Genomic DNA, 12298 nt, shown 5'->3' with positions numbered 1-12298 from the left:
GAAAGGGGAGAGGAGGGCAGGGAGGGGAAGGAGAGGGAGGGGAGAGGGGAGAAAGGGCTGAGAGAGCGAGGGGAGAGGGGAGAAAGGGCTGAGGGAGGGAGGGGAGGGGGGAGAAAGGGCTGAGGAGAGGGAGGGGAGAGGAGGAGAGCTGAGAGGGGGAAAAGGGGGAGAGAGGGAGGGGAGAGGGAGGGGAGAGGAGGAGAGCGAGAGGGGGAAAAGGGGGAGAGAGGGAGGGGCTGAGAGAGAGGAGAAGGGGTAGAAGGGAGAGCTGAGGGGGGAAGGGAGGGGAAAGGAGCTGGGGAGAGGGAGGAAAGGCAGATGGAGAGGGAAGAGAGGGAGAAGTGTGTGGGAGAGAGAGAGGGGAGGGGAGAGGGGGATAGAAGGGGAGGGAGAGAGAGAGAAAGAGGGGAGAGGGAGGGCTCAGGAGATGGGGGGAGAGGCAGAGGCAGAGGCAGAGGAGGCTTCAGTGCCGAGGATGCTGAGGATCAGCCCAGGGGCCGTGGTGGCCAGGCTGCAGCCCCGGTCCCGGTGCTGCCCCCACTGACGCCCTCGCCTGCAGCCCACGTGCAGTTTCTGCTCGAGGAGACCCTTCCGCTGTTGGAGCCATACACGGCATTTCTCGAGGTGATTCTCCAGGTGATTCCCAAAGCGATTTCCGAGGTGATTCCCAAGGCGATCCCCTGCAGCAATCCCCCCGGCGCTGCCGCAGCCGCTCCTGGCAATCCCCGAGGCCAAGCAGAGCTCAGCCCCGGGCTCAGCCCCATCAGCCGCACAGGCAGCGGCTCCCGCAGCTCCAGCGGGATGTGGTGTGGCACAGCCTGTGAGCGGTGGCAGAGGGGAGTGCGGGGGGCCGAGAGGCAGAGACCCTCTGCAGTTGCTATCTGTTGGCAGCCCCTAACTCACGCGTTAGATGGGGGGCAGAGGTCTGAGCGAGTTGGGCTTTGGATGGCACGAGCTCTGTGAGTGCTGCTTGTCTGCGAGGGGGGATGTGGCAAAGCACTGGCTTTGCTGTCTCAGGAAGGCTCTGGTCTGGGCTCTTGCGTAGGCATAAGACAATAGCGATGTGTGTGAATGCAGGTAAAGAAGGATCCAGAATGCAGAGGACGCAAAGGATCGTTGGGCCAGATCGCTACATTCCCAGCTGTAGCGCTCTGGACATGGATGTGGCCAAGTTCCTCCTGACCGGACAGAAGGACGCTGCTGAGGTGTCAGCTGCCAAGAAGGTGAGCGTGTTGCTGAGTTCCATTGAGTGCGCTGGTCCCTCCCAAACCCCTTCCTGGCCTTTCCCAGAGAAGCAACCTGGAAGTTCTCTCGCATGGGTGCGTGAGGCTGACAGCCCCGAGCAGCGCTGGCTCCAGCTCTGCCCTTCAGGAGCTGGGGATGAGGTTGGAGCTGTAGGGCCTGAGAACGGAACGGGAGACAGGGGAGCCTGAGCGAAGCTGTTCTGTAGGGACATTGCTCTGGGGGCAGGGAAGAGCTTCTGCTGCTTCCTTTGCTCTATTTGAAAGCCTCAGGGCCACAGCCCCGGGGACAGAGCTCCAAAGCTCACGTGAGTGTGTGCCCAGTGACGCTGCTGGCAAGAGCTGTTCCAGGACAATGTCTGCATGGGGAGCTGCTCTGGAATGCGTCTGCTGGGTTCTGACATCTGTTTAGGAAGCGTTCGGTTCCTTGTGACTGTGGCTTTCTCCGCTGGCCATGAGACACTGACCTGTCCACTCTTCTGTGCGACAATGGGAGCAGGACAGTGTGCTGGAGTCTGAGGAAAAACCATTTGGAGCTGTGTCACGGTTTAGACCGAGCCCGGCTGATTTCGGCAGCTAAAACCATGTAGTTGTACTCCCCAATCCCTCCCCTCTCCACCACCAGGGAAAGAGGGAAAGGGAGATGAGAGGAAAGAGACTTGTGAGTTGGAAACTAAAACTGCAGCTTTAATGAAATGATAATAATAATAATAATAATTAAACTAATTAGAAAGTAATTAAAAAATATATACAAATATTCTGAGATCACGCCCCCTCCCCATCCCTCAGTGACCGAATGTCACCAGCAGATCCTGCAGAGCAGACACGAGGGAATGGCTCCACGGCCAGGAGGGAGCTGATGTCAGGAACCAGATTGAGGAACACACGGGTCCAGGGTCAGGGGCAAACAGAGACACGAGGTCCTCACCGGCCATTGCAGAAGAGGTGGCCGATCCTCGTGGTCTCTCAGTTTTATACCGAGGGTGATGTAGATGGGCTGGAATCCTCTGTTGGTCACTTTAGGGTCACCTGTCCTGTCTGCCCCGCCTTGACAGCACAGCCTTTTTGCGCTGTGTCGAGGATGGCCTCGGTTCCTGAGGGATAAGTGTGAGCATTGGTCTTTTTGTGTACCAGTGCCCTGTGGGATCCCGTCTAGCGAGGAACGCTGTCTCAAAAGCATGCAGTAGCTTTCAGAGAATGAAGTTAGCGAGAGCAGCTGAGTCAGGCCCCAAACTGACTGTTATCGAGCTCCAAGCCCTTGGAGCTGGCTGGGTGCCGCTGATGCCCACCCCACGGCTGGGCACCTCCTGATCCTAGGAGAAGACGGCTGAGGTGTGTGCTCTGCCAGCTGCAGTTTGAAGTGGAGCATGGGCTTTGTGTTTCCCATGCATCTCGCTGAGGGCAGATTGTCTCTGTAGGAGCGCCAGAGAGCCCGGGCAGTGATTCTGAACGGCTTTGATGTGGAAGAGGCAAAGATCCTGGGCCTCAGTGGAAAGGCTCAGAGCACTGCGTCAGGTGAGGGACAGGGTCTGGGTGAGTTGGCTCAGCTGGAGACCCCTGGGCAGGGGAACAGCAGCCCAGAGGCTCCACGCTTGGAGGGATCAGCTGGCTTCTCGGAGCTGCTGTGCACGTTGGGCCTTCCCTAATCCTTAGGTTTCCTGTGGCTGAGGGGCTGTGTGGCAGCTCCAGTGAATTGATTTACAAAAGCTGCCGGGTGCTTTCTGGGGCTGCAGGTGGCAAACCTTCTTGATGGCTGCACGAGCTTCCAACTCCCTCGCTGAGCAGTTCACCCCGCCAGTGCTGTTAGTGCCCTGCACTCTTCTGAGCGTGGCTCTGCTCTCAGGGCTGCATGTTCCCTGGGAGGGATTTTTCCTTGGGTGAGCAGGCCTTAGCTGGGAGGAAAGAGGAACTCAGGCTAATCAAAGTGGTTTTTTTCACACAGGCTTTCAGAACAACCTCAAAGCGCTCTACAGGCACCAGGTGATGCCTGGGTCCATCAGGAGGAAGGGCCGATTGCATTTCGTCCGCAGCAGACCGGATCCTGGGTGCCCCAGACATCCGTGATGACTGTTGTAAGTGGGCTGCGATGTCGAGTGCTGGGCATTGAGGTCATTGTGTAGTGCAGTGCAGTTCTCAGGACAGTGTGGTCTGAGGAACTGGAGCTGTGCCTGGGCTGTTTCAGTGTCTTATGGCCTCGGGCTGGCACGGACCAATTTTGGGGTGAAGCCTTCCAGGAACAGTGGTCCCAAGGGCTGTGCAGGTGACTTGGACTGAGTATATGGGGCCCCCAGCTGGGCATAGTGACAGCCAGAAGGTGCAGCATCAGCCCTGGTGAAGGGTTATGCAGGGCAGCACAGCGTGACCTGCATTGCATTGCTCTTCCAAACTGTAGATCTGACTTTCCTTGACTGGAGCACTCAAAACCTCCTGGCGCTGGCTCTGGACACCACTGTCTACCTGTGGGACCACACCTCCGGGGAGACCATCAACCTCATGGAGACAGAGTACGCAGATGGTTATGTTTCCTCTGTGTCCTGGGGTAACGGAGGAGACTGCCTGGCTGTTGGCACAAGCAATGGTGAGGTGCAGGTGAGTGCAGGAGTCAAACTGGAACTGTCCAGGGATGGCTGGAGCTGTGGGGCCTTGGGACAAAGGCTTGTCCGGCACAAGAAGGGTGCAACACGCTCTGACTTGCCTGGTGTGGTCTGGAGACGTCCACAGCCAGTGAAGAGCTGCAGCAGCGAGGCAGAGCTTGGGTTTGGGGTTTCTGAGCCCTCGAGTTCTCCTCTGTTCTGTGGGCACGAGATACAAATTGATCGCTGCTCCCAGAGTGACCTGACTGAATGCCAGAGCCTGCACAGTGGCATTTGTAGGGCAAAGCAACGGGGCTGGCATTTCCTGATACTCTGGAGAACTTCTTGCTCTGCTTCTCTAGCTGTGGGACATCACGCGTCAGAAACGTCTCCGCACTCTGACCAGCCACGTGTCCCGTGTGGGGTGTCTCAGCTGGAACAGCTACATCCTGTCCAGGTAAAGCAGTGGGTGGGGGTGGGAAGGGTGGTGTAGAGCTGGTGCAGATTCTTCTGGATCTGCTTCACTCGGCCCAGCAGGCCAGCGCTTCTGGTAGCACTGGTGTGAAACCCTGCGGCAGGTCCAGCAGTCCTGCCCCAGCGCCAGGAGGGCTTTTCATGCCGATGTGTGCAGCCTGACCCTGAGCACCTTCTCTCTGCAGCGGGTCACGCAGTGGCCTCATCCACCACCACGATGTCCGAGTCGCTCAGCATCACGCGGTCACGCTTGCTGGTCATACATGGGAGGTGTGTGGACTGCAGTGGTCTCTAGATGGCCGCTACCTTGCCAGCGGTGGTGATGACCACGTGGTGAACGTCTGGCCAAGCATCCAGGGGGGCCATGGAGGATTTGCTCCAGTCCAGACCTTCTGTCAGCACCAGGATGCTGTCAAGGTGAGCGCGGGGCAGCTGTGGGCATGCGTTTGTGTGCAGGGCAGCTGTGGGCACGCGTTTGCATGCGGGGCAGCAGTGGGCACGCGTTTGCGTGCGGGGCAGATGTGCAGCACTGCCTGCGCACAGGTTGCTTCTGGCACACCTTAGGACGAGCCCTCTTCTCACAGGCTGTGGCATGGTGTCCGTGGCAGTTCAGCATTTTGGCCACTGGAGGCGGAGCCAGTGACAAACGCATCCGCCTCTGAAACGTGTGTTCTGGCAGCTGCCTCAGCAACGTTGATGCCCGTTCCCAGGTGAGACATGGACGTCAGGTTGGGTGTAAACGGCTTCTGGTGGGACGCTGGAGCAGAGTTGCTGGCTCCTGAGGCGCAGGGGCAGGGACAAGGAGGGGTCCGTGCTCCTTTCTGGGTGCTGAGCATCAGCACAAGCAGCTTGTCTTCCCTGCATTCCTGCCTCCTGCCAGGTTTCTTCCATCCTGTGGTCAACAAACTACAAGGAGCTCATTTCAGGCCATGGAGAGAATCAGCTGGTGATCTGGAAGTATCCAGCCATGTCCAAGGTCACCGAGCTGCGAGGTAGGCTGCACTCCTTGCCTGGGGAAGGGAGGGCTGCTGGAGGCTGAAGGCAGCTGTGATCCTTGGGTTGAGTAGAGCGGTGGCGCAACCTGGAGCCCCACTGATGCAGGATGGCAAGCAGAGGTGCGTGCTGCTCGAGGGAGGCCCTCCTAAGGGCTGCTGAAGGAGCGCTGTTGCTCCAAATGCACGCCTAGGGGGTGAATTGGTGCTGCTGCAGCATGGTGTGGGGACAGCTCTTCAAGCTGGTGGGGTTCCTGGGGCACAGTGGAGTAAATGTGAGCGTGGTGGCAGAAGCAGAGGGAGCAGGGCGTGTGCTGAATGGCCCGTCCCTGAGCACAGACCTTCCTCCTCCACAGGAAGAGTCTTGAGCATGGCTCTGAGCCCTGATGGTGAAACCGTGGCCTCGGTTGCTGGGGATGAAACGCTGCGACTCTGGCGCTGTTTTCAGATGGATCCGATCATGAAGAAGGAGAAAGAGAAGGCCAACAGAGTCATAAGCAGCATCCTTCACCAGGCCATACGCTAAGGGCATGGGGTTGTTGGGGGGAGCAGGGAAACCTGGTTTACCCTTACTTATTTTTTTCAATGTTATTAAATGTTAATTAGCATTTTAAATTTAACAAAGTGCTTTCATTTGTCTTTTTTTGTGGAGTGTGCTGGAAGAGGAGGCCATGGGTGACAGAAGCAAGCCCAGCGTGGATGCGGTGGATGAGTCCCACGGTGTCACACCAGGATGGTCTCCAAGCCAGGATCCCCTGCCTTTGTGCCCGCCGAGAAGGTTGCAGCACCCTGCGCCCTGCGTGCTGGTCGCAGAGACAGCCCTGGAGTGACAGCTGGGACGTCAGTGACTCAGGAGCGATCACAAGGAAGCGTCTGCAGAAGCGCCGAGCCCAGAGCCGTGTGGGAGCTGAGAGACCTTCTAGGAATGGCTGGTGGTGTCGCCTGGGGATACCTCATGATAGACTTGTGGTAAAGCTTCTCTAGAAAACCCTTAGAGACTCTGGGGTAGTGCTGCAGATGTGGGGACTTGAGAGCGCTGGAAGCCATTAAGGTGTCCGTTCTGTCTGCCCCAGCTCTGGGAGTGCCCAATTTAAGAAAACCTTTGAAGTTGTTTGTACAGGAAATACAGCCTCGAGCTTTGGGGGTCTTAGCCCAGAGAGCAGGAGACGGGAAAAGACTGGTGGGGTCATTTTCTAGGTAATTAGGTAACGTGAGTCAGGGGTGGCCAGGGCCTGCGGGTAGTGGTGGCACCAGAGCTCCTGATTGAAGGAGCTCCAAACAGCTGCGGTAGGAAATGCAGCTGCCTTTCTAGGGGTAAAGGGAACAGCGGAATCATGGAATCATGACAGCCTTTAGAAGGTAAATCTATGGATGGACTCTAAATATGCTTCGGGGGCAGTCCATGCCCGTAGGGCAGTAATCAAAGAAAGAGGACTGTTAACTGCACAAGGATCCCACATCAAGCACCAAGAAGAAATTCTGCAGTTGTGGGAAGACATGCGGAAACGGAGATAAGTGGCACTAATGCAAGGCTCCTCAGGTGGGAAACTCCCCGATGAAGGTACGTAATGGGCTGTCCGAGCGAGCAGCTCGAGGGCAGCAGGAAAAGGTATCTTGGTATTAATCCCTTCCATAGAGAGAGATCTGAATATCCATTGTGGGGAGCTATGAATCTGTTTGACCAATAATCCTGTCCCTCTCAAGCGCCCTCCCCTGGGAGTCACTTGCAGAGGAAATGCCCCTGGTGATCCCTGACAGAGAGATTTCTCTGAACTGCCCCGATGGGGCGGATCCCGGGACCTGTTGGGACCAGGAGACACATTGTCAGGCTGTCCAGAGGCATTGCCCTGCAGCAGCCGTAAAGCAAGAGAGGTGACTAAAACCTCCTTGAAGGGAATTATACCAAGGTTTGGAATTCCCATAGGTCTGTTGTCAGCTAGAGGTCCTCGCTTTATAGCAGAGATCGTACAAGAGTTGAGCCAAGTCCTAGGAAGAAAATGGGCCTTGCCCACCCCCTGGAGCCCCCCACTAGTGGGAAAGTGGAAAGGATGAATCAAACTCTGCAGAGACCAAAGGGTAAGATTTGTCAGGAGCCTTCTTTGCGGTGGTCCCAAGCTCTTGCACTGGCTTTGCTAAGAACAAGGCTACAGCCGAGAGCTGAGACTTAAGACCAGTCTGTATGAATCAATGTTTGGGAGGCCTTATCAAATGACCATTTCTCCTCAAGACAGTGTTAAAAGGAGAAACTGCTGTCACTGGGTAAAACAGCGAGTGACCTGGGGCGGTGTGTAACATGTTCTGAGCCTCTTGCTTTAGATTCTCCAGGACACCCTTTCCAGCCTGGAGAATATGTCCACATCAAGACGTGGGAGAACAGAACTTGCAGAAAGCTGGAAGCAACCCTTTCGGGTGCTGATAACAACTCGCACCGCCCTTCAGGTAGAAGAAATCGACAGGTGGATACATTACACGCAAGTGAAGTCAGCACCGAGTTGGGAGTGGAGAACTGTCCTTGAGGCCAGGAATCCTCTCCAGAGGAAACTGCAGAGAAGCACCAGGGACTGACGTTTAAAAACCAAGGAGGTGGGTTTTCGCCTGCGTCTGCGTTTGGTGTATGGATGTATGAGACTTTCAGGGGTTGTTGCCACAATGGGGTAGAAGCCAGAATGTAAGGGAACTTTTAGCCAGAGAGGTGGTAGTAAGTCCTCCTTCTGCAGGGGATCAGGAAATTGGGTAGGAGAAATGTACAGTTCTTGTATGACAGGAGTTCCCACTGCCCTTGGCTCACTTACATGCTTGACTTTTCTGAAGGAAGAGTCCATTCTGGTTGTGGGGCTCCTAGAATGTGCTCGGAAAGGCTTCACCCTGCCGAGGGGAATCTCCTCCCTTTCTTACCAGTCTGTCCGTCCCAGAACTGCTTCATTGCATTTCTCCCAGTCCAGAGGAGAAGAGAACCAGTTCTCCTCCACAGCTGTAGAGTGGGGAGGCTTCCCCTGTGCTCGGCGTTGGTGAGGCCGCACCTTGAATCCTTTGTTCGGTGTTGGGCCCCTCACTAGAAGAAGGACATTGAGGCACTGGAGCACATCCAGAGAAGGGCAACAAAATTCTTGAGGGGCTGTAGACCAGGTCTTACAAGCGGCGGCTGAGATTGGCTGAAGTTTGCCTGCGATTTAGGAATGCAAGAAGTGGAACCTTTCCGAAACCTAAAGCTTCCTTGAGCACAGGGCAAATGATGTTACTTGAAGGGATGTAGGAAGCTTCATTGTAGAGACTGAAAATCCTTGTGCTTCTGTTGTGGTTTACCTTAAAGAGTGAAAAATTATCTCCTGGGATTTACACTCATTTCTCCCCAGAGAGGGAGCAGTGGCTGTGGCAGAGATGCTTTGTGCTGGCCAGAGAAGGAGCTTCTTGAAGGAATCAGTTGGTGGCAGTGATCAGCCAGTGACAGGTTGTTTAACTGATGAATGAATATTTGAACAGTTCCTTTTTTCTGCTCAACACTCCCTGAGCAGTAATTTTCTGTTGGGTCTTCCCAGACCGAGTGCTGTAATTGCCCTTCAAGTGTGCAGTCCTGTCCCTCCAGAGATCAAAGAAACTCCTGTGCCCTCTCTGGTTTGAGAAGTCCTGAGAAAACTCTTTGGATCCGAGGTAAGACTGAGAAATCTCTTGGGATCAGAGGTATCTGTAGACGGCATGTGCTGTTCTGGGTTGACCCAGTCTGAATGCAGATCTGCTTCAGAGCTTGTCCTGAAGGAAGCAGCTACAGTTGAGTGTCAGGGAAAGTTTAGCACGGGGACCTGCACACACTCAAAGTGCAGCCGGAACTATGAGGAGTTCTGGCTGGTAACTGGCTAAAAATCCCAGCGTTTCTTGGGAGGACAGGTCTGAGTCAGAAGCAGAGCTTCATTGGGGCTAGGGGATCGAACCCCACTGGTAATACCGGTCCCCCACCAGTTCCCCCTGGCGAGTGACAGCTTTTGCTTCACCTGTTGGGGTGTCTGTGGCTGGATTGCTGGTGGTTGCCTGGCCCAGGAGATGAGGCTGATCTTCTGGTTTAATTCCTTCTGCATCTGGGTGGCTCTGACACTGCCTGTGACCATTGGATGTGGTTTATAGATGGTTGGCCTGGCATTGGGCTAGTTGTGTGGGACACAGGCTAAATTCAGATGATGAGGAAACGGATTTAGATTTGTTGTCTTCAATAATTTGTTTGTGTCAATTCTGACCTCAGCTGCCAAGAAAAGTGACGGGATGAGAAGCACTGGTGATGGATGCCTGCAAAGCAGTGGGACTGGTGAGGGAGGAGATTCCAGCCCTCTGCTCCACTCTGGTGAGACCCGACCTGGAGCCCTGTGTTCAGCTCTGGAATCCCCAACATACGAATGACACAGACCTGTTAGTGCGAGTCCCAACGAGGGCTATGAAAAATCATAGAGAATTCACATCCAGACTGGAGTGGTGCTTATGGCTTCCTGGAGGTCCATGGTGCATCATTCCTTTACACTGATGCCTCAAGCTTCCTTGAGCGCCGGGCAGCTGATGTTGCTTCAAGGGATGTAGGAAGCTTCTGTGTAGGGACTGAAAATCCTTGCGCTTCTGTCGTGGTTTACCTTAGCGAGTGGAAAATTAACTCCTGGGATTTACACCCATTTCTCCCCACAGAGGGAGCGGTGGCTGTGGCAGATATGTTCTGTGCGTCCATAGCAGTGGGATCGGCGAGGGAGGAGATTCCGGCCCTCTGCTCTGTTCTGGTGAGACCCCAACCTGTTAGAGCGAGTCCTGACCAGGGCTACAGAGGTGATCCAAGGGGTGGAGCAGCTCTGCTGTGAGGACAGGCTGAGAGAGTTGGGGTTCAGCCTGCAAGAGAGAAGGTTCAGAGAAGACCTTAGAGTGACCTTCCAGTACCTGATGGGCTACGGGAAAGCTGGGAAGGCGGTGTAAAGAGAAGCTTGTAGTGATAGGACGAGGGGCAATGGGTATAAGCTGGAGAGGGGCAGATTTAGACTAGACATAAGGAGAGTTTCTTCATGATGAAGGTAGTGAGGCTCTGGCCCGAGTTGCCCAGGGAAGTTGTGGCTGCCCCATCCTGGAGGTGTTCAAGGCCAGGTTGTATGGGCCTTGGGCAGCCTGATCTAGTGGGAGGTGTCCCTGCCCATGGTAGCAGGGTTGTAACTGAATGATCTCTAAGGTCTCTTCCATCACAAACTATTCTATGATCGTGTGGGTCTGAATTTCTCCAGCACGGAGGTCACGTGGTGGAAGAGCTGATCTGCTTGCTAAGCTGGAGGGACCATCTCTAGGGGGGGAAATGTAAGGCAGTGTCTGGCATCCTCACCAAATGAGAGACAGTAACACTAGGAGCTTCGGTAGCGTGAGGGTATCTGCAGCTGAGGTGGCTTATTTTGCTTCTATCTGCCTGAATTGGGCAGGGCTCATTCTTAATGCAAATGCAGAAGGTTCTGTATGGATGTATCCTGCTATATCCCATAGAATGTGAAGTTTATGGATTCTCCAACTGCAGTAACTCCTGCTGCCTTTGGATTCTTGTGTTAAAGATGCCCTTTGCCTCGGGAGGGGGCGCATTGGAGATGGGAGATGCACTGATGGAAACTGTTCTACAGGGAGTGCGTCTTCTCAGAGCCATGCGAAAGCCAACCTCCACTCTCTCTTCTCCTCTAGAGCGGGCAGAGGAGGGGCTACAATGCAGAGAAAACCAGGGCAAGGCAAGCAGCCAGCTAGAGTCAAAGTGGAGAGAAATGCTGAAGCCTGGTTAACAAGGAAGAGGTTCCACTGCTGAAACAGATGAGAAGGTACGTCACAACTATCCTTCTGTTTGTGGCTGGCAGGGGGGTAGAACTGTTTCTTTGAGAAGACTTTGCACACGGCTATCTCAGGAGAGGGCTCTCTCAGGAGAGGTGGCCGAAACCTGATTCCTGATCCTGGTTTCCTGCAGGAGAAGAAGGGGCTCTAAGACCTGAAGGAAGGGCTCTGCCTGGAGATGGAGGTGTGAATGAAATAAGCTTGAGTTTCTTGTGCTTCTTACTCCATCCTCAGTGTCTTTGATCCACTTTAAAGGTGGCTGAACTTGTGCCTCAGGAGGTCATGGGGGACTCATAAGCTTGGAAAGAGCAGCCGCTAAAATATTTCTCCAATTAGCTTAATGGCTAAGATATCCTGTGGGGGTGAGCTTGAGGTCACGAAATGGAATTGCAGCCTTTCAGAGGCTGCTGAACCCGGATGAACTGGAGTACGCCTCCTGCCTCCAGCAAAGCCTCTATTCCAAAAACTCAGCTGATTGTCCTCGCTTCAGTGGCCTCAGAGTGTCAGGAAAAGCTCGAGGAGCTCTGTCTAGTTGTGGTGGGCTCAGACCAGTCTGGCATAGCTTAGAACTCACCAGGTGTTGGGGGTGTCAGACATGGTGGTGAGAGCTGTGGGGGTTGGTTCCTTTAAAGCTCAGTTACTCGGTGTGGTTTGCCATAACAACTTGTTCCCTTCATTCTGGCAGCAGAGAGAAGTTGACAGAAGTACCCATCAAGAGTCACTGCAGGACCCTCACCTGCAGGACAGTGAGAGGGAAAAGCAATGTGTCGGTGCCCTCCATGCCAACAGTATTCAGGTATGTGTCTTTTTTGTGACTTCTCTTTGCTAACCACAGTCGATTGAGCTGACAGCCCTGGCTGGAGTGTTCTCCACTTCAACTTAGCGTGTGATGGCATCATGGTTAGCGAAGACCAGATCAAACAAGACTATTAGGATGAAATGTATTTCCCACCTGAACCTGTGCGAAGGGAAGCGTTGCTTTTCATGTGAGAAACAAAATCGTCCTGGTTAATGAATGAAGTGTGCATAGAGCAACCCTGTGTGCAGACTAGCGTTGAGCTGCAAGCTTTCTTGTCTTTTACATGCTTCTGCAAGGAGGACTGTCTTTAGGGCAAGCTGAAGAGTAGAGAGGGAAAGATGCAGCCCTGTCAGGGGAAAGACGTGGAGTTGCAGAAGAAGGAGTTTCTGAAAGCAGCCA

General features: G+C 54.4%; 1 protein-coding gene and 1 long non-coding RNA gene across 2 annotated transcripts; both read left to right on the top strand.

The window, feature by feature from the left end:
* The first annotated feature begins 770 nt into the window (after nucleotides 1–770).
* LOC128850771 (cell division cycle protein 20 homolog) lies at nucleotides 771–5806 on the top strand. Its single transcript, XM_054055765.1, is given in 10 exon segments — nucleotides 771–1223; nucleotides 2660–2756; nucleotides 3184–3257; nucleotides 3259–3313; nucleotides 3634–3830; nucleotides 4177–4271; nucleotides 4474–4705; nucleotides 4873–4998; nucleotides 5169–5280; nucleotides 5637–5806. Coding segments are annotated over 10 exon segments (1395 nt in total). The 5' UTR covers nucleotides 771–986.
* A 3703-nt stretch (nucleotides 5807–9509) lies between these two features.
* On the top strand, nucleotides 9510–11897 carry LOC128850778 (uncharacterized). The gene is made up of 3 exons (XR_008448071.1): nucleotides 9510–9610; nucleotides 9943–10031; nucleotides 11786–11897. It is a non-coding gene; the product is annotated as an uncharacterized LOC128850778 (long non-coding RNA).
* The last annotated feature ends 401 nt before the right edge of the window (nucleotides 11898–12298 follow it).

Source organism: Cuculus canorus, unplaced genomic scaffold, assembly GCF_017976375.1.
Source record: "Cuculus canorus isolate bCucCan1 unplaced genomic scaffold, bCucCan1.pri scaffold_69_arrow_ctg1, whole genome shotgun sequence".
Lineage (NCBI taxonomy): Eukaryota > Metazoa > Chordata > Aves > Cuculiformes > Cuculidae > Cuculus > Cuculus canorus.
The sequence above is the reverse complement of the archived record's forward strand: the minus strand, read 5'-3'. Positions and strand labels throughout refer to the sequence as shown.